The sequence below is a fragment of the Anabrus simplex genome, chromosome 12 (assembly GCF_040414725.1).
Source record: "Anabrus simplex isolate iqAnaSimp1 chromosome 12, ASM4041472v1, whole genome shotgun sequence".
NCBI lineage: Eukaryota > Metazoa > Arthropoda > Insecta > Orthoptera > Tettigoniidae > Anabrus > Anabrus simplex.
Genome location: NC_090276.1, coordinates 64,061,135 through 64,082,015, shown reverse-complemented (window position 1 = coordinate 64,082,015; position 20,881 = coordinate 64,061,135). Strand labels below are relative to the sequence as shown.

Below are 20,881 nucleotides of genomic sequence, written 5' to 3'. Positions count from 1 at the left end.
TAAGGACACTTCCTCTAAAGCATTACTTTGTCAATTTTATACATTTTTCATCTAAACAGTGTTATGTGGCTGAAGATGTTGATAATATACAAAACATGTACCACTTTTGACCATTAAAAATTGCCTTAAGCAATCATTGTATCGACTAGGTGGAAAATAAATACTTAATTGTGAATCTACAATTATGTTACCGAGACCAGAACACATGTCGCACCTTACATACATAAAGGAGACAAAACCGACCCTAATGACTACAGGGAATCTCACTCCTAGACATAACATATAAAATATTTTCAATAATCATCCTTAATATGATAAGTTTACAACTTGAGAAAGAATTTAAAAAATATCAAGGTGGTTTCAGACTCTGGAGGTGCTGTCCTGATCAGATCATGAGTCTTAAGTTGATAATGGACTACAACAGGAGAAGAAACAGAGATATGTTGATAACATTTGTAGATTTCAAGAAAGCTTATGATTGCATCCATGGAGAATCTCTGTTTAAAATTTTAAGACACCTTGGACTACACCCCAAATTAATAAACAGGACTACGGCACGGAGATGGACTCTCACCACTATTATTTAATTGTGCTTTAGAAATGGTAATGAGGGAATGGTTTAGGAAATGACCCCCCAAAATAAAAATTGGCCGAAAAATCAAAACAAATTGCCTGGGTTTCACTGACAATTTAGCACTACTAGCAGTGGACATAAAAGAAGCAAAAACCCAGATATCAGAACTTCAAAACATTGCAAATAAAACTGGCTTCAAAATATCATTTGAAAAAACAGAAATTATGCCCCAAAAACCAACACAACTAAAAGAAGTTACCACAAATAGTAATAAAATCAAAATAGTAACTGAATTTAAATATCTTGGAGAAGTAATAACACATAACCTAAATGAAAAAAATCTCAATCCAAACAAGAACGAAGCACAAAAATTAACATGGGGTATCTACAAAAAGAAATGTCTATCAATAAATGCAAAAATAAAACACTACAACACAGTTATAAAACCATGCAGCAGAAACACTTTTTCACCTGAATAAACAATCAAAGACTGACAGACTTCAGAAAATTGAAAGGAGGATTGGAAGAACCTGCATCAACAAAAAATATCAGAAAGATGGACCGTGGCGGATTATACCTAACAAAGTCGTGTACAAAGAACTAGAACCCATTACAGATACTATGCGTAAGAGGAGACTGGGATTCTTTGGACATATCACGAAGATGCAGGATTCGAGACTTCTGAAACAACTAGTACAACACAATCTCGTCTCAAAAAATACCACAACAGGATGTAAATGGATCACAGAAGTAAGAGAGGATCTGAAGGAATTAGGCCTTACAACAGAAGACACTACAAATAAGAGAAAATTGAATAAAAAAACTCAAGAATACAAACCTCTGTTTCACACATACGCGCGCACACACACACAAAACCAACAACACGCATATTTTCAACCGAGGAAAGGGCATGAAGATCGGAGCATCTGAAGAAGTACTGGGAGGACCGCAAAGCCCGAACAATCCCTTCAAAGAGACTTGAACGATGGACTGACTAAAGTGATCGTATGTGGTCATAAAAGAAGAAGAAAGCCATGGGAGGTTTTGGGACTGCCTATTACTGTTTTGGTCCTAATATGAGACTGGGAATTTCACGCTTTTTGTGTAAAAATGTTATAAAAACTGCAGTCATTTTATTCGCGCATGTTACATTTAAAAACTTTGTATCATTTCGCAGTCGTCCCGACTTGTACAGCGAGCGCGCTTTCCAGCTGAGCTCAAGGTTGCGAATAACCGTAATTTCGGAAGTGTTAATGATATTTTTTCTCTTTTCAATTGGATTGTGATTAGTGATGGGCAGAATTGAATATAATGCAGTCGAGAACTTGAGGATTGATACTTTCATTACAAACTATATTCTCGAGTTCAATGTAACCTTTAAAAGTCGATGTAGGCCTAATTTACGGGGTACAATATTTCCAAAAACTGACTACGAACAGTATACCGGTGACCGAATTACAATGGAAGATCTTTTTAAAAAAAGTGGGATTTCGCCATCATGTTGGGCGTTTTTGTATCTAATGTGCTTTATTTTATGAGATTAGAGAATTAAAAACTACTTGTGGTCAATTGTTGTTTGGCTTGGCGTTACGGGTATTAGATTTTTCAAAGAGTTTGGCAGATCACAGTTGCTGAACTGAAAGAAGTTTTCAGAGGAAACTGACAAAGTTTTCGAGATTTTTAAGTCACGTACCCGTAATTAATGTTTGTAGCCGGCCCCGCGTTCTAACTTGCCTGCCTCTCACCCGGAGGGCCTGGGTTCGATTCCCGGCCAGGTCGGAAATTTTTACCTGGATATGAGGACTGGTTCCAGGTTGACTCGTTCTACAATTACCTTTAATTGAGGAGCTATTTAATGGTGAAACAGGGACCCGGTCTAGAGAGCCAGGAATAACAGCCTAGAGGAATCGTGACACTGACCATGGGTCACCTCGTAATCTGCAGGCCTTCAGATCGAGCAGTGTTCGCTTGGTGGGGGAAGGCCCATTGGGGCTGTAGTTTGATTTGGTTTAGGGGTGTTTGTGAGATTATAAGTATACAAATTTAATTTTTGTGATGTTTAGCCAAAGTGTTGGTGGTTCATTCGTTCCCGGATTTTCCGTTTTCCCATGTTGTACGTTTTTTTCCGGGGCCCCTCCAAAAACGGAGAATCGAGGTTCCACTGTATTTTCTCTAGCCAATTAAAACTGGGTGAATGTAAAGGCATCCAGCCTATCTGTAAAGAGTTCCTGAAACTTCCCCTTGAAATGCTATAAAGACTGGATGTTTTAACGCCATATTGTCATCTTCTTCGCTCCGGTTTAGTGAGTGTGGCATGTCATTCGGAGGCAGGGGCTGTAGGTCGTAATTCGGAATGCCCAACTACACAAGGTAATGGCAGGAATTCATAATATGTGATAGCTCCAGGCAGATAGCTTAAGGGGAACATTTTTATTTTATATAAAATTCTAATTTCTTGGTTTAAATGTAGATTTTCGGCAAGTCTGAGGACTGTTCAAATCCCTGCTGGGGAACATGTAAACTAAGGGAACAAAGAGTGATCACCCTCTGTTGATTCCCATTCAACTTGGTATGAGGTGACTAAAATTTTCTAAACTTCTAAATTCTTAACTCACTTTTGGCATTTAATATTTCTCATTTAGTCAACCCTCTGTAGAATAGGCTTAGCAGTGCTGCCAACTTAGCGGATTTTCTGCTAAATTTGGCGGAATTAGAAGACCGTCGGCAGAGAAATATACCATTTACCGGACAGCGGATTTTTTGGTAGAATTCGTGATTTATTATAGCGGAATTTAGCGTTTTATCCATTTTACTTTTTTAAAAATTTGTACTCCAGTCTGTCTCTGAGCTATTCCATATTTCTTGTCAGGAGCTAGCAGTCATATGAGGAAAATATGTTATATGATTTGATGTTATGAGATCATGGTATTATACATTTGTAATGCATGGGGAATAGGTACTTATCTCTTAGTTGACGAATGACGACAGATAATGAAACTGTGAGAGAGTAACATTTATATTTATGCTATGAAGGAAGACCGTTTAATGAATTGGCCTGTTCTGTGTGTGGCCCTTGAGGTAGGGGATTCACCTAGTTTGCACCTGGCACTAAAACGCCTACAAGTTTTAGCTCGCCGGCTCGCACGCAGGGAGTTAATCCCAGTGAAACTCACAGATTAGGTGAGTGCAGACATTTACCTTTATTATTATTATTATTATTATTATTATTATTATTATTATTATTATTATTATTGCTTTCTGCAAATAACCTTACTCCTTGTGGGTGGGGTTAACTTCCAATAAGTAACCAGGGGAACCTGACCCCTACAGAGCGAGTCCCCAGGTGGTGGATAGGGGGAACCCTACAGTATGTAGGGGTGGTTGAAATAACCAATACAACTCGCGGACCAACAGGTAGCCCAATTCCTGGGGGTTTTAAAATACTGGGACACCCTCTCTCCAGGGGTCATAAATATGGAGGGCCCTTGCCCTGGGTTAAGGGTGAAGACCTCAACGGCATCTACGGCGGAGAAGATGGACTTCGGTACGGCGGAGATGGCGGAAGAGGCCACCCATCCTTCTGGGGTGTATAGATGGAACCTACTGCCTTGTAGGACGAGGAAGGCATCCTCAAAGGCTAAGGGAGTAAACCCTGAATGAAAATCCTCTTATGCGTTAGGCCTAGTAAGTCAGCAGGAGAGTACTGAGTACAGTTGCTTTCAATAAGAAAAAGAGCCTCGGAAAGAATATTATAGACCGGACTGACACGTCCTCTCAGACAATTGTAAAGTATGATGACCATAAGGCTGATGATATACAATGTTCTGAAAGGAAACCTCAAATAAAAAAGAGACCCAAATACCGAATTGGAACTATGAACATTCTATCACTAACTGGAAAGTTAGAAGAACTCCCTAGACATGATGGATAGAAGAAAAATATCAATATTGGGATTAAGTGAGACCAAATGGAAAGGGATTGGAAGCAAGACACTTCGTGGAGGTTATAAATTATACTGGAGTGGACAGGAGAAGGTAGCAAAAAATGGTGTTGGATTCTTAATTAACGAAAGGACTGATGCTACAGCTGAAGTTATCTGCAAAAGTGATAAAATCATTAAAATGTTCATGAAACTGGAGAACACTAAGTACACCATCATACAAGTGTATGCCCCACAGACAGGATGCAGTGAGGAAGACAAAGAGAAATTTCGGCAAGACCTGGAAGATACAGTTAATGAGGAAAATGTTATTATTATTGGAGATCTAAATGCGCAAGTTGGGGTAGACAGACTTGGGTATGAGAACATCATTGGTCCGCATGGATTTGGACAAAGGAACCCAGAAGGAGAACAACTATTAGATCTGTGCAGAAGAAATGATCTTATAATCAAAAATACATTCTTCAAAAAAAGAGACAGTCACAGAATAACAAGGTACAGTTGGGATGGCCAGTATAGAACATTGATTGACTACGTAATCACAAATAAAGATGGTGGCAGGTACATCACAGATGTAAAGATCATCCATCCCTAGTGAAAGCATGGACAGTGACCACAGATTGTTGGTAGTAGACTTCAAACATAAGGCAAATGAAACGCAGAAACTTATTACAAAAAAACCAAGGGTTAAAACTTGGAAGTTGCAAGAAGTCCAAATAAAGGAAGAATACAAACTAAGGATTCAACAGAGTTTGCTGAAGTGTGAAGTAACCAGCGTTAATGAAGAATGGAAGGCCTTCAAAGACACCTTTGTGGGAGAAGCCATAAACCTATGTGGAGTTACAAGTTCTATCAAAAGAAAAAAGGAGACACCGCGGTGGAATGATAGAGTGAAAACAGCGGTGAAAGAAAGAAACCAAATAAAGAAGGCACTGGACAAGGAAAAAAAAAAACAGGGACAAGAACGAAATGAACAAGAAATACAAAGACTTCAAGGAATATACAGGAACAAGAAACTTGCTGTAAAGAACATTGTAAGGGAAGAAAAAGAGAAGAAATGGAATGAGTTTGCAGACAAACTGGAAGAGGACAGTAGAGGAAATATGAAATTGCTATACAGAGTAGTGAAAAACAAGCGAAGGGATCAAGAGACCATAAAAGCAATAGAACGTGATGATGGAACTCTGGCACAAGAAGAGGGAGAAATTAAACAAGAACTCAAGATCTATTTCGAAAAGCTGCTGAATGGAGATACAGAAAACATAACAACGGATAGAGGAGAGCCAAGTCGAGGAACCACAACTGAACCACCAATTACATGGCTTGAGGTTGAAAATGCGCTCAAGAGCATGAAGAAAGGAAAGGCAGTGGCCATAGATGAACTAAGTGCAGATATGCTGAAAGCAGCGGCAGTTCCAGGAATCCAATGGCTCTATAGACTGCTCAACAAGATATGGGAGGAAAATACTATTCCTGAGGACTGGAAGATGGACATCATTGTACCTCTGTTCAAGAAAGGAAGCCGACGAAAATGTACTAATTACCGTGGTATCACACTACTGTCTCATGTCCTGAAAATATTGGAAAAAATAATAGAGACCAGAATCAGAGATATTGTTGAACCAATTTTGGAAGAAGAGCAGTATGGTTTCAGACCAGGAAGGTCTGGGAGAAGAACAAGCCTTTATTTCTAATATTTTTGGACACTGAGAAAGCATACGATAGTGTACCAAGGGAAAGAATTTGGCAATGCATGAAAGAACTTCAAGTGCGAGACAGCCTCATAGACAAAGTGAAAATGTTGTATAGTGGGAACAGAAGCTGTATTCAAGTTAGATGTGGTTTGTCGGACTGGTTTGAAACAAAGAGAGGAGTGCAGCAGGGCAGCTCATTGTCACCACTTCTATTTATTATTGTAATGGATGTAGTAATGAAATCTATTAAAAGGAAAGAACATGGAGATATCAAAGCCTTCACATTTGCAGATGATGTTGCGATCTGGAGTGACTCAGAAGAGGAATTGGGAGAGAGAATACAAAGCTGGAATGAGGAGTTTAAGAAATATGGTTTAAACATCAGCAAGACAAAGACGGTGGTGATGAAAGTGTATGGAGAAGGAGCAGAACCAATAGTCATGTTAAATGAAGCTCAACTGGACAGCGTTCCAGTTTTCAAATACTTGGGTAGTGTTATATCAAATGACAACCTAGCAAAACATGAGGTGAACAATCGAATCAATAAGGCAACACAATTTTACCACCAGGTAAGACATCTGCTGTGGGATCCTATTATACACCAATTCTTACACACACTCTCGAAACCACAACACTGACCAATAGAGATAATTCCAAACTTAAGGCAGCTGAAATGAAATTCCTATGCACTATGATCCAGAAAACCAGAAAAGACAAGATTAGGAATGAGAAAATTAGAGAAGTAGGAATAGATGATTCTCTCCTCAATAAGATTCAGATATCAAGACTGAAGTGGTTTGGTCGCATGAAGAGGATGCCAGTAAACAGAACTGCAAAGAAGGAATTTGACAGAAAGGTAGAAGGAAGACGACCCGTGGGAAGGCCACGAAGGAAATGGATCGATTTAGTTAAGAGCGATGTACTGCTGAGAGGTCATGATTGGGACAAGTTGGTGGAGGAAGAATGGTACAAGGACAGGATGAGATGGAGGAGACTCATATACCACATCCGGGAAACTGGAGATGGTTTAGGATGATGATGATGATGATGATTATTATTATTGCTCATTATTTGAGATCGGATTTCTTGGCGGAATTTTAGTAGTATCTAGCGGATTTTGAATATATAAGTTGGCAAAACTGAGGCTTAGCCTCTGCAACTGCAGGCCATAAGCCCACTTAGGGTTTTAAGAGGTTTTTTGGAGTGTAAGAGTTTCGCCTCCTAGCCTTTTGTTCAAGGATGATCACGTTAAACACCACCCCCCATTTTTTTTCTTTCATTAACGCCATTTAAAAAGGGCACTTATAGCCCCCGTTTAAATGGTAATTGTTGATAGACCAGTGTGTAACAAACTGTCAAGCAGAAGTGACTGTAAAAACATTGAGGTTTGCAGGCATAACCTTGAAAGAAACGTGTGCCTCTGAGAGGCTGGACCATATTAACTTTTGGAGCTCCAACTCCTAGACTATGTAAGTGAGTGGAGCAAACATGCTGTTACAAAATAGAGTACTGTTCAGAGCTATAATGCTCATCCCTTTATATTATCGTGTTGATAATTCTCTCTAGTTCTTGTACCTGATTTTTGGACTTCTAGCCCGCTGAGAGTTGACGTGCTCATTTCTATTTAACTGTTACTTCTTCCAAATTTTCTGTCTTATCAAATTTTAAAATAAGAAATGAAAGAAGGAAAGACGTAACATTTCAAACTTTAGTGCTTTAACTTTCTTGCTTTAACCTTCTTATACTTCTACCTTGCACAATATTCCTGAAACAATTACCTTCTAAGAATTTTTTTGTTGAAATTGAAATGTGTCCAGTAAGTAAGGAAATATTTTCAAAAATTTAAAGGGGAAACTGGGTAAATACGGTTTGTATACCATTTACTATTATACCGGCCTAAGAGTCACTCATATGTTCAACATACAAAACAGGAGGTTCTCATTTGTTGGCCCTTACATTTTGCAGCTGAAAAAAAAAAAAAAAAGTGTTTGTGTGTGTGTGGTGGATGTCTAATACGCAAGTTAATATGGTATATTATTAACCTGTCGGGTTCAGTTTCTTTCTATGTCCTTTTTCTTCCACCATTTCTCTTTCTCCTCTATTTACATAGTTTTCTCTTCAATTTATACTTTACACATCAAAAACAGAAATTCTATAGCATGTGGACGGAGGGAGAGGAGGAATCTCATTATTCAATATCTTTTCCATCCACTGATTTTAATCCCATCGTCAACATTAAACAGAGTACAACTGAGGAAACTTCTGATTCAAGAAGCTGTGAATACAGTCATAAACACCAATGTCATGCTGACCACATGTCACCTCAATCAGTGCAGGAGGCCAGTGGTCATCATGACACAAACAAAAGGTCTTCGATAGGCTGTATGTGCGAATGCTTATTTTTGGGAGTATGTTATAGCAGTAAGGGACAGTCATAAAAATTAGCATGGTAAGGATACTCTTTTAAAACCTGCCCTGTACAAGCTGATGCTCAAAATACTGAAGACATCTTCCCTTAACCAACATAATTTTTGCAATAATCCTACTTACTTGACTGAGGTTGAGATGGTGACTGTGAGATGGCTGGTTGCTGGACAACAGGTTCTGGTTTCTTATTAGGATGAGATAACTGATATTCCAATTTCCTCAGCTTTTCCTGATCTTTCAGGAAATTTGAAGGCTTTAGTTCCTGTTGGCAACAAAGTGCAATAAAAGTAAGCTTTACAGACTTAAAAAATTGTAATATGAAAACATAGAGAATAGAATCAGAAGGTTTAGTACTCACCGCAACATCAATATTTAAGTTTTTACAAAGCACTTCAATTTCAAATTTTAAATTTAATTTCAGATCTGGTTCTTGATGTAATTCTGCCAAAACATTCATAATGCCCATTGTCCAAGGATTTGGTGGTTTGAAAACCTGTAACAGATAATAAAAAATGGAGGAAATCCTAAGAAAACAGGTCCTTATTAATTAATGATTATCTATAGCATATCATCAATAAGTGGAAGGATAAATGTTTTCAAATAGACAGGAGTTCAAGGCAGTTCACTACTCTTCATCATACTCAAGGATATAAACTATCAAGGAAATGAAAGCAGTGGCTACAGGTGATTTGAATGCTTTTTTAAAAATAATTTGCTCTATGTTACACCGTCATGGATAGGTTATTCTCGTGTACAACCATTATGGTGTTATGCTAACGCATTACGTTCCTCTACAGCAGACCATCAACACGCAGTATTACTGTTCTGGAACACAACCTGCAGCCAGCTTTGAGAAAAAAGTGGCGCCCTCGTATTTTCAGTTAGAAAACTGCTTACGTCGTTATTCTGTAGTATTGTTTTTTCTAGAGCCCTCGCCACAGGAGGCAGGATGGTGAAAGTTTTGCGACAGCCGGTAAATTGCCTTGAATTTCTGAACTTTACAGGGTAAATTACACCTTCGGGAAGCTAGCCATTATCTTCAGGAAAGTTTAATTTTGTTTTCTGGTTTCTGGTGATGTTGCTGAATAACCCAGTAAGCCTCTTTGTGCTTGTATTTCACATTCCATTAAAAAGTTAGAAATTTATTGTGTGTTGAGTGATACAGTGAAGGGTAACGAATATTTGTCACATGATAGCCTATATACGGATTAGGAATATAATAGTGTGAAGTTGACTAGCGTGGTGCATATTTGTCTTGTGGCAGCCCAGTTATGGATACTGAAGATGTTGTGAAATTGCTTACTAATGAAGACAAAATTAAAATCCAGGAAGTGAACAGGCGTCCGCATCTTTCAACGGTGGCGTGTATGTTGAAACTTGCACCTTCGAGCTTTGACTCGAATTGATCAAACTGTTGGCACATTTAAGATGAAGATCGAAGTTACTCTCTCACCCGCAGCCGAGTTTAACCTCCAAATAATTCAAGGTCGAAGAGTGTGATCAAAAAAAAAAAAAAAGCTCCAATATATTTACTGGCCCCAGTGAAAAATACTTTTCGTATTTGCTCTCTCGTCTTTTTCACACCTTAACATTCACACCTCATGTTTAGAAACGGTAGCTTAAATACGAATACTGTCATCACGCAGACAGGCTCACCTAAGATTTTCATCTGTGCTATTTTAAATTCTGATATTTTAGTATTGTTATGACATGGTGTTTCATTTTAGCTGGACATAATCATCAATGAATTTTGATACTTAATATGTTTAATATCCTTGTTACAATTTTAAGGTTTGTACATTTATTTTTTGAATGAAGATGTCCTGATAAAGGACGAAGCATATATAGAATTTTAATGTTGTCTTAATAAAGACAGGCAGTTTGTATTGTAAAAGTGGAGTGTATGATCAGGAACTGCACAAGGAGTTACTTACAACAATACGGGCTTTACGATGAAGTTTATTTCATGTAGTGCATTAAAATTAAGCGGTCTTTTACTTCAGCCTTGATTTCCGAATTAACTACTGCTATCAGCCATATTATTTACGAATTTGTTACGGAACCATATTCTTATTCATCTTTAATTGTGTTTACAGAACACCAGTCGGCGAGTATTGCTAATCGACTCCGACATCAGCTTTGAGTCCGAATAATGACGAGAGTGCTCGCTAGTGCACATAGTGAGAAAACTATACCGAAGATAATCGACTGCATTCAACACAATCACTGGAGTGCATAAATTTTGATAATGGAAAAAATAAGGCAGCTTAAAGGCTCGTAATAATGGATGAATCAGCGATAGGGCTCTCGCGGTTAACTGAAGGATAACACACAATTTAATATAGGAATTTTCAAGGGATAGAAAAGAATAAAATAAAAATAAAAGTGAGGTTCTCGCTATATGCCGTTCTCACTGAAGCAGACTTCTACTGTATATCTACAGTATAACACAGAATACCAAATGAAAATGGAAGATGCTATGTACAATATACCGTATCATAAGTAAAATACTATAATGGACTGAAATTGGTTATTTACGTCTTTCACAACACTTCTTACTTTTCTTAGCTTACCACTTGTGTCTGCAGTTTCATTAACATGAAAATACAGAAATCTTGAAATTAGTAAGACACACACTAACGTATTATTTTACTGAATAGCAGAGTTTCAACAACACTCCTCTCTGACCAGTACATTTTCAATGAAGGCTTCTTTTTACTTCATCATCATCATCATCATCATCATCAGTTAACCGTCTCCAGTTTCCAAGATGCGGTGGCTTCTTTTTATTTAAGCCATAATAATGCACAGTGCAAAGTAAGCCTTCATTTCATCATTAGTTGTGTCAAAACCATTTAACGTCATCAAGTTTTAGGTTATACACAAATTTCTGCATGCAGCCATTTTGACAAGGAACTCCAGTAGCGGAAGATACTCCACTAATCTCCGAAGATTTAGGTAACATAAACAACAGTACTGATATTGCCTGTTTCCAAAGACCTTCAAGGAAGACTAGAACAGCGTAATACTGCCATATATTTGTGTCATGCCAAACTATTGAAACAAACTCGTGACACTTTCTTGACGCGGAGTTGGGGATGAAGTGAGATGAATTTACATGGCGTGTTTTACGGCTAGATCCCCTCCTGACAAGTTCAGCACGTCTCTGAGACAGGGTCCGGCTCTTCAATCTTGGGGCTTGACCACGCCTCTGAGACGATGTTAGATGGCAATGGATTACATACACGAGACATTAGTAAATTACACAAGCATATGAAATGTACTTTTGAAGATCAGTTATGCAAAGATAAAAATGGACAGAATCAGGAATGATTACATCAGAAGAGAGATGCTGGTGAATTTGACAGTGGACAATAAGACTGAGGGCTGCACAGCTGAAACGGTGTGGCCATGATAGGTGGATGGAGGAGATGCAGATTTCCAGAAAGTACTTGCAGAGGATGCCATGAAAATGACCGGCCAGACATCCCAGGATGAGTGATTGGATCAAATTAAAGAAGATACTATCCCAACAATCCCAGGGTCATGTGCCTCTCTAAAAGTGGAATGTTACTTCTAAATTTTTTGACTTCCCGACATGGCATCAAACCAGTATCTTTATCACCTTAGTTTCTCTGCCCCTAGCATGTATATAATTAGAAACTCCAGAATTTCTCCATGCAGGATATTAAACGACCCTACAATCCAGCTTGAACAAGTAGCGGCTGTCAACGATGAAAAGAAATCAATACATTACCCAACAATTCTATACTTCAAGGATACGGCCTGAGAGACATGTATTCAGCCTCCTTTTCGGAGGATGTGGTGAAATTTACAAGTCGCTGAAGAAGTTTTGGCACAACTATGGACTACCTATGAGCCTCAGAGGTAACACTATCACTAAAAGATATATATATCGTATGGCTTTACAAGTACACAAAAAATCTAATATCAAATGGAAATGTCCAAATTTGACAACCAGTCCAGAGCACTTGCAGTCGCTTGGTGTAGAAGCCTCAGATCACCTTTAAATGCTCGAAGTGGGCACTCCTTAACAATGTGTTCCATTGTCTGCTCCTCCGCTCTGCAGCCGCAATCAGCAGATGAACGGAATCCCCATTTCTTCAAAATGTAACCACACCTCCCTTGGCCCGTTCTAATTCGGTTCAGCTTCAACCAGGTTTGACGCGGCAGTTCGAATCCTTCTACCTTCTTTGTTGGATCTTGAACCAAGTTAGCGCTGTTGGGTGGATGTTCATGCCAACGCTGTCACCACTCGGAGGTCATGTCCAGAGAACTGATACTTTTAAAATCAGTCCAAGGTGGTTTGCGTGATTTGAGACAAGTTGTCGGTGGGTCTTGTAGGGTATCATACAAGGAAGAGTTCTTATGAGCAAGTTTACTTTAGTTTACAGCAATACCGTATTTACGCGAATAATACCCGCATTAAAAAAAAAAAATAATAATAATAATTGAGGCACGAAATTGGGGTGCAAGTTTTATTTGAGTCAATGTTGGCATTTTTTTTTCTTTTCAAAATCAGCCTTCCTAAAGTTAGGGTGCGGGGATTATTTGCGTAAAAAACGGTATTAGCTAAGACAGATAACCACTGAATGGGAGTAGATCTGATAGATCTGACAGTACCAGTGATAACACACATGGCTTCATTAAGCTGGACATCAATCTCTGTTGTGTGAATGCTATTTTTCCATACAGGAGCATAGTATTCACCAGCAGAATACACAACAGCGAGTGCATCAGAACGTAGGGTATTGGCATCCGCACCCCAGCTACTTCCGGCAATCTTGCGGAGTAGATTCACTCTGGAGCCAAGTTTCTTAGATAACATGATGCACTGTTGTTTGAATGTCAAGGACCGATCCAGAGTGATTCCTAGATTGTAGTTATGCGGTACTTCGGTTCCATTGAAAGTCACATGTAGCTTCCTATGGGCTTCCTTATTATTTAGGTGGAATGCAGTAACCTCAGATTTGAGTTAGGTTGAAGTCTCCATTTATGGAAGTAGTCACTCAATTTGTCAGATCACTTTTCAGTACATTCTCACAGTGCATAAGATCTTTACTCTTGAAGACTAATGCTAGGTCATCTGCATACTGGATTTTCAACGAGTCAGTGTCTGGCATATCATGAATATACAAGTTAAACCGAATGGGGGCCAGAACTATCCCTGAGGTAGGCCACTGCTTAGAGTCCTTCATCTGCTAGATTATCCATTCAGAAACACCTTAATGCTATTCACTAGAAACACCAGCTCTTGACATGGGATGATTTCAATAAACTTCAACATCAAGCCGTCCCCCCACACAGTGCCATAAGCTGCTGTAAGGTCCACAAAAACTGCAGCTGATCAGAGACCTCGTTGAAATCCAGCTTCAACTAGAGTTGTCAATGTTAAAACCTGGTCGCATCAGCTCCGATGTTTCCTAAAGCCACCTTGTTCAACAGGGATGGTTTGATTAATGGCCCCTTGAATGCGATTTAGAATAAGCCTTTCTAGTAGCTTATACGTCATGCTGAGTAGTGATACTGACCGGTAGTGAGAAGCATCGGTTCTGTCTTTGCCTGGTTTCAGGATGGCAATTATCTCAGCCTGCTTGAAAAGCTTTGGTAATCTTCCAGTTCGTAGAATTTCACTCAAGAATTCAAAGAGCCACAATTTTGTTTTAGGTCTTTAGGTCCTATGGCTTTAAGAAACTCTGGATATACGCCATCAAAGCCAACAGCTTTATTTACCTTTAGTATATTCAAGGCTATGTCAAGTTCCTCAATGCTGAAGTCACCTGAGTAGTCAGGATGTGGTGTTAGACTGGATATCTTTATGTACAATTCATTTCTAACAATTCGTGTATGTGCCTTGTCAATTTTAGCTTTCGAATTCTTCATTAGTCTGGATGCAACAGCACTGGCATATACACGTGGGACTGTGCTTGACAGCCTTGGACTAGAACGTGTAAAGTTAAGTTCCGCCACTGTTTTATGCAATTTTTCTCTTCTGCTCTTATTGAGAACTCTCAAAAGGTCATCAGCTGTTGTATCGTCGTAAGATTCTTGATATTTAGCATTCTTGAGACCATCCGGGGATGTATTCCTTCCGAAACCCATGTGGAATATAGTTTTCGGCATTAACTTTAATAGGTCATGTCAAATTTTACTTGACAATCTGAATGCTCACTAAGAAGCAACATGTCATTGACCTATGCACGATTTCTTATGTGTTTAGATACAAGAGTTATTACTACAAAATCCTTAGGCTACTTCTATCGAAAGGAAGTAGTATTGTCCACACAGTCCCTGCTATGCACAAAGGAAACTCATAATCTGCTCACTCGGTATAAGAAGTCATCAGCTCAATTTTGAGAATTTACAAGCATTAAAATACTTCCAACCAAGTACCCTAACTGACTACATGAAACTACCAAAACTTCAACGTACCAATGTCACAATGAATTAGTGAGAGAGAGATTAGTGCCGATAGAGGAGAATTCAAATTTGAAAGTACAATCTCATTAATTATAAATAATACATCCACAACACACTTACCCTACTTTTGGCACACGACTCCAATACTTTAGCTACAAAGGGCACAACGTAGAGCAGTTCCTGCTGCCCTTTATGGTATGCTTCGGCCAACAGTGATTTGAGATCAATGTCGTCCTGCAGGATCGGACGGTTTTTAGCCAAAGTCAACATGCCGAGCCAGTGCCCGAGATTCTTCAGGAGAGAGCGGTCCGAAAAATTTGCAATACCTTTGTCACTGCGTAACAGTACCTGTAAAATAAAAGAGAGTAATTCACAATTAGAATAGATCTATCAATAACAGCTTTTTCTTTTGTAAACATATTTTGATCTCTTGATACAATACAAGGATACAATATCTCCGCAAGCTTTGGGCTCTGAAACTAAAAGCACTGCAGAGTACAAGTGGTAAAAAGTGTAACAAACTAATGACAAGATTGCTTGTAAATACAGTGAGCTATAATCCGTATATTGCCGGACTGAGTGGCTCAGATCCCAACTTGGCAGGTTCGATCCTGGCTCAGTCCAGTGGTATTTGAAGGTGCTCAAATATGTCAGCCTCGTGTCAGTAGATTTACTGGCACGTAAAAGAACTCCCGCGGGACTAAATTCCGGCACCTCAGTGTCTTCGAAAACTGTAAAGGAGTAGTTAGTGGGACGTAAAACAAATAACATTATTATTATTATTATTATTAATCCATATATCTGAACTGGACAATTACAGTATCTTTACTGTTTGTTTTAACTGCTGTCTTAACACATGCCAAGATAAAGGAATTATGTCTTTCAGGATGTCTTCAGTAAATCATGAATAGAAAATATAGGAACATGTACACAGTCACGTAGCTGTGAGCCTGATGTAGTGGGCTTGGACCCCACCATTGTCAGCCCTGAAGATGGTTTTCTGTGGTTTCACATTATCACACCAGACAAGTGCTGGGACTGTACCTCAATTAAGGTCATGGTCACTTTTCTATCCTATCGTCACCGAAAGAGTTAACTGAGTTTGCGTAATGTTAAAAAAATGTAATAGGACAAACAATGACAGGCAAGCGTGGAATGGGAGAGGAAGCAACAGGAAGAGAACAGAAGGACAAGATAAAAGCAGAAAAGGACAAGAATAATCTCCATCTTTGTACACAGCTCTCTTCTCAAAGACGAGTTCTTTCATCAATCTCAACTCTTTCACATCCGTTCCTGCTCAGCTCCCGACGAACTTGCTTCTACTTCCCAGTTTCAACAGGAGGGCGAATCTCAACATACACTGTACGGCCATCTAAGCAAATCATCAGTCTTGATGTGAGAAATAAAAAGTAAAAACAAGTTAAATGCTAGAAAGGTTAAGATGAATACAAGAGGTAAAAGACTAGCATTACTGAACAAACAAGCTTTGCATAGAACCTAATGGATTGGATAAAGAGACGAATAGGGCAAGAATTAGAAAACTAGAATTAGCTTACAGGTTAACCCAGAACAGATACAACAAAATAGCAATATCTTACACGGCGAAACTTAAACACTACAGCACAGTGGTAAAACCAGAGGGTCTCCACGCTTCAGAGAGCTTGACAATTAATAATAAGGGTGAGCTTCAAGAACTCAAATAAAGGAGAGGAGAATCTTAAGGAAAATTTTAGGACCACAAAAATGTTGATGGGGAGTGGAGGAACAGAAAAAATGATGACCTCTACAAATACACCAAAAAAATCACAGTCACCATGCAAAAGTGAAGGCTAAAATTCTATGGGCATCTAGAAAGAATGGATGAGAAACGGCTACTAAGAAAATATTCAAGTACATCACTGGACTGAAAGCTTCGATGAAGTGGGTCGAAGAGGTAAAAAGGGGTGGACTTACAATGTATATGATTCAGAACAGAAAATAATTTAGAAGCAGAGTGGATAGCATCAAAACATTCCAGGAGAAACCACCAAAATGTAGACCAAATTGGTCATATTTGAGAAAGAAAGGAATATTAGAAGTGAAAAGATGAAGAGGTTCTGGGAGAAGGAGAAGAAGAAGATAAAACCTTAGGTTCAATGCTGTCCATAGGCAGCCAAATTTGGAAACAAGAAGAAGGACAAGCACAGGAGGAGAAACAGAGTCCAACGGGTCAATGCCATATTTCCTCGAGTATTAGACACCCTGGCTTTTCAACACTAAGAATATGAAAACAATAAAGCTTGCATATAAGAACCCCCCTCCCAACATAAATTTGTCAAAGAAAAGTAACGGTTCTAATTTGAAGCAGGTACGGGACGTACTGTGGCTCCAATGACATCACACAAATTTGTGAACAGTTTCATCTGTTCGACTCGCACAATGAAAACGCATAAAAGACATGTAGTACGTCTGAGTTTTGTAGTTAAAAAAAGTTCACCTCTGTAGCGTACTGCAGCTCCGATGACATCGCACAATAGGTGAACAGTTTCGAATTGCAAGCACGCGTCAGTCATGCAATGTCTGCGTTTTGTAGTCTGCACAATTACCTGCCTTCTCGAGGGCTCAAGTTCAATTCCTGGTGCTGCTAGAGATTTAAGAATGGCAGGAAGGTTGATACTCGGGTAAATGGCCCATGCAGCTCACTTCCACTGGGGACGTGCCTAAAAAGAGCTGCACCACCTTGGGATGCGGACAGGAGTTTACTTTAGTTGAGATGTATTCACAGCTGTTGCTATTAATATAGCAGATGAGACCATTGAAAGTGATCGTTTAATAACTCGTAACTTAGAACATATAGGTAATTTTTGGAGAGAAGTAGGCTGAAACATGATAAAAACAATACAATCATTACGGCTGTTTATATGCCAATGTATCTAACAAATAGTACCATAATAGCGTATTGGTTTTATGCCCCACTAACCACTTTCACTATTTTCGGAGATGCCAAACAAAACATACTATGCGTTAATAAAAAATGAAAACAACGAACGTAGGAAATTAAACATTATGATAATAAAACGCATTACCTCCACACCTTTAGATATCCATAAATGCGGCAAGCTTTCCCGTTATTATTCTTAATTTTTTTGTCGTGGAATTCCTAGCACTATCTGGCACTTTATAGCATACCTAACCTAAACAATGAGGTCCTGGCTTTCAACAGCTGCAGTTATCCAAAGAATGCTTCCAGTCATTTGGAAGTACAACTCGTAATGCACACCAACGAAGATAATAAAGGGTATCCCACAAGGCACGGTATTAGGTCCACTATTGTTTATTCTATTTATTAATGATCTAGAGAAAACAATAGCAAATGACGAACATACACACATCATAACATATGCAGATGATACAGTCACTTATGTAGAGGGTGACAGCTGGAATCTCGTCAGAAAAAAAGAAACTCGAGCACTGCTTGAAGTTAAAGCATGGTTAGATAATAATGAATTATTTTTAAACATTAAAAAGACAAAATTTATGAATTTTTCAGTAACAGTTATACAGAACGATTTTAATGAAATTAACTGTACACAACATCAACTGTAAATTTAATTGTAACTGCTACAAAATTTATAAAGTAAGTAATTTTAAGTATTTGGGATTATTAATTGATTCGAACATGAAATGGAAAAGTCACATTACCGACTTAAGAAAGAAAATCAGAAGAACTGTTTATATATTTCACAATTTAAAATACATATCCAGTATGAAATTGTTTAAGAGAGGTTTATTACGCTTTAGTTCAGTCTATTCTTAGCTACGGAATATTAGCATGGGGAGGAGCCTACAAAAATGTAATCAATAAAATACAGGTTGTTCAAAACCTTATATTACAAATAATGTACCAGAAAGGAAGATTATACCCAAGTAGTCAATTATATACTGAAGCAAATATATTTAATGTAAAACAGCTCTATGCCCTTGAAATATACAAATATATTAACAAAAACAAAAATATAATTGAGAACATTAAATATGAATATTCAACACGCATAAGATGTACCACCGTTGTATGTTATACAAACCCAAACGTAGCATAACAAAGTGCAATTTCTTGTACTTCATTCCAAAATTCTTTACTGTCCTTTCCGGTTCTATACAAACTACTTCATTAAGTCAGAAAATGAGTCTGAAGTGTCTTAAATCCTTTGTCAGGGATAATAAAACTGTTATTGAAGAAATAACTAAATGAGAATATCACGTCACCATATTAAATTTCTATTCGATGCTCCACCATGTGCTGTTGATCATATCCATCTTTTACTCATACCCATACTCGTACTTCAGGCATCATTTAAAAATATATTTCTCTCTATGTAATTAATATTCTAAATTACCACACACAAGGTTTCACCTTACGTGGTATTTTACTGATATCTACTCGACTCTGTTGAGGTTGGTGTGATTCTGTTATGTATAATAATAATAATAATAATAATAATAATAATAATAATAATAATAATAATAATAATAATAATAATAATAATAATAATAATAATAATTTATTTAATGTGCGCAAGAGAGAGTTACAAGTTCAATTTATTTTAAGTATTAATATGTTATTAGTAATACTACTACTTCTGTAATATATGTGGTCTAGTTACAAGATTAATTTTTCTCAAGTAATAATGTTATTAGAAGAGTTATGTATATAAGAAACTGAGTCCAGTAAATATGTAAACAATATAATGAGTGAATAAATGCTTTCTACAGCATTGCTTTATTTGTAAGGGGTGGCATCTCTATTTTTTTAAATTTTCAAAAAGATGGGATCTCAAATGCACTTGATGGCAGTGGTGATGACATCCTTCGGGATGACAACGCTGGTAGCAAGGAAGCTGGCTGCACAAGATGATTATGAAGCCAGACGAATCTTCGCAGCAAGTATTTACGACCGGATGCGCTACCTGGCGTCAACCTCATCAGAGGAGTTAATGAGATGAAACTATTGACGTGATATAAGAGTAACTGATCCTGACTATATTTACTTTATATGTAGGCCTAAAGGTCATGTGTTCACTATTTATTGTCTTCTTCATTTTTGAAATTTAGAAATGCTGCTTTCCAACGAAGGTAGTCAGCAAGACTCAGAATATAGTCACAAATTTGTTAAAGAATTTTGTAGAATACATACACGCACAATTTATAGTTCTTTATACCCTGAAGTCACTGGACAAAATAAGAGGCTACTGCATATTGGACCACTCCCCCCCGTATTTTTTGCAGCTATAAAAGCAGGAAAAGAAAAGGGGGATCTAAAACAAGATTAAATTCAATATAACTAATGGAAAGGAACAAGCAGATGACAAGTCATATAAACGAAGATGGAAAAGAATACATTATTTGGTGGAATTCCTCTGGGTATGATAAAATCCACAATATGCAGCTTGATCGGCACCTTAGGTAATGGCAAATAATTCTGACATTCAAACACCAGGGTCACAGTGTGATCTTCCAAGTAATTTCACGAGACTGTGGTAAGCTTTGGCTCTCCAGCAAGATGAACCTTAACTTCTGTGCAAAACTTGTTGCATTCTGTTGGATTATGGGTTCTTTTCAGTCTTAGGCAAGTCGAACATATACCTGTTGCAGGCGTCCCAAACCCTAAGTTAAAGTAAATATTGAAAGCGTCTCTGAAGTAATGAAGATTCACACGGAATTCAGAAACACATTCCCTATTATACATACGGTGTAGTTTGTAACGTACTCCTACGTTAAGAGGCCAAGCGACAAGCAAGAAAACTCGGTCCATACAATCCCCCGCCT

At 38.1% G+C, this 20,881-nt stretch overlaps 1 protein-coding gene across 7 annotated transcripts in view; it reads right to left on the bottom strand.

Annotated features, from left to right (window-relative positions):
* Positions 1 to 20,881, bottom strand: part of Not1 (CCR4-NOT transcription complex subunit 1) — a 403,150-nt gene that overhangs the window by 183,591 nt on the left and 198,678 nt on the right. For all 7 annotated transcript variants that reach the window (XM_067156230.2, XM_067156231.2, XM_067156233.2 and 4 more), the window contains exons 19-21: positions 15,197 to 15,424; positions 8,994 to 9,128; positions 8,759 to 8,897 (exon numbers count right to left, since the gene is read on the bottom strand). In XM_067156230.2, the coding sequence (XP_067012331.2) occupies positions 8,759 to 8,897; positions 8,994 to 9,128; positions 15,197 to 15,424 (502 nt within the window). The remainder of the gene's footprint in view (positions 1 to 8,758; positions 8,898 to 8,993; positions 9,129 to 15,196; positions 15,425 to 20,881) is intronic.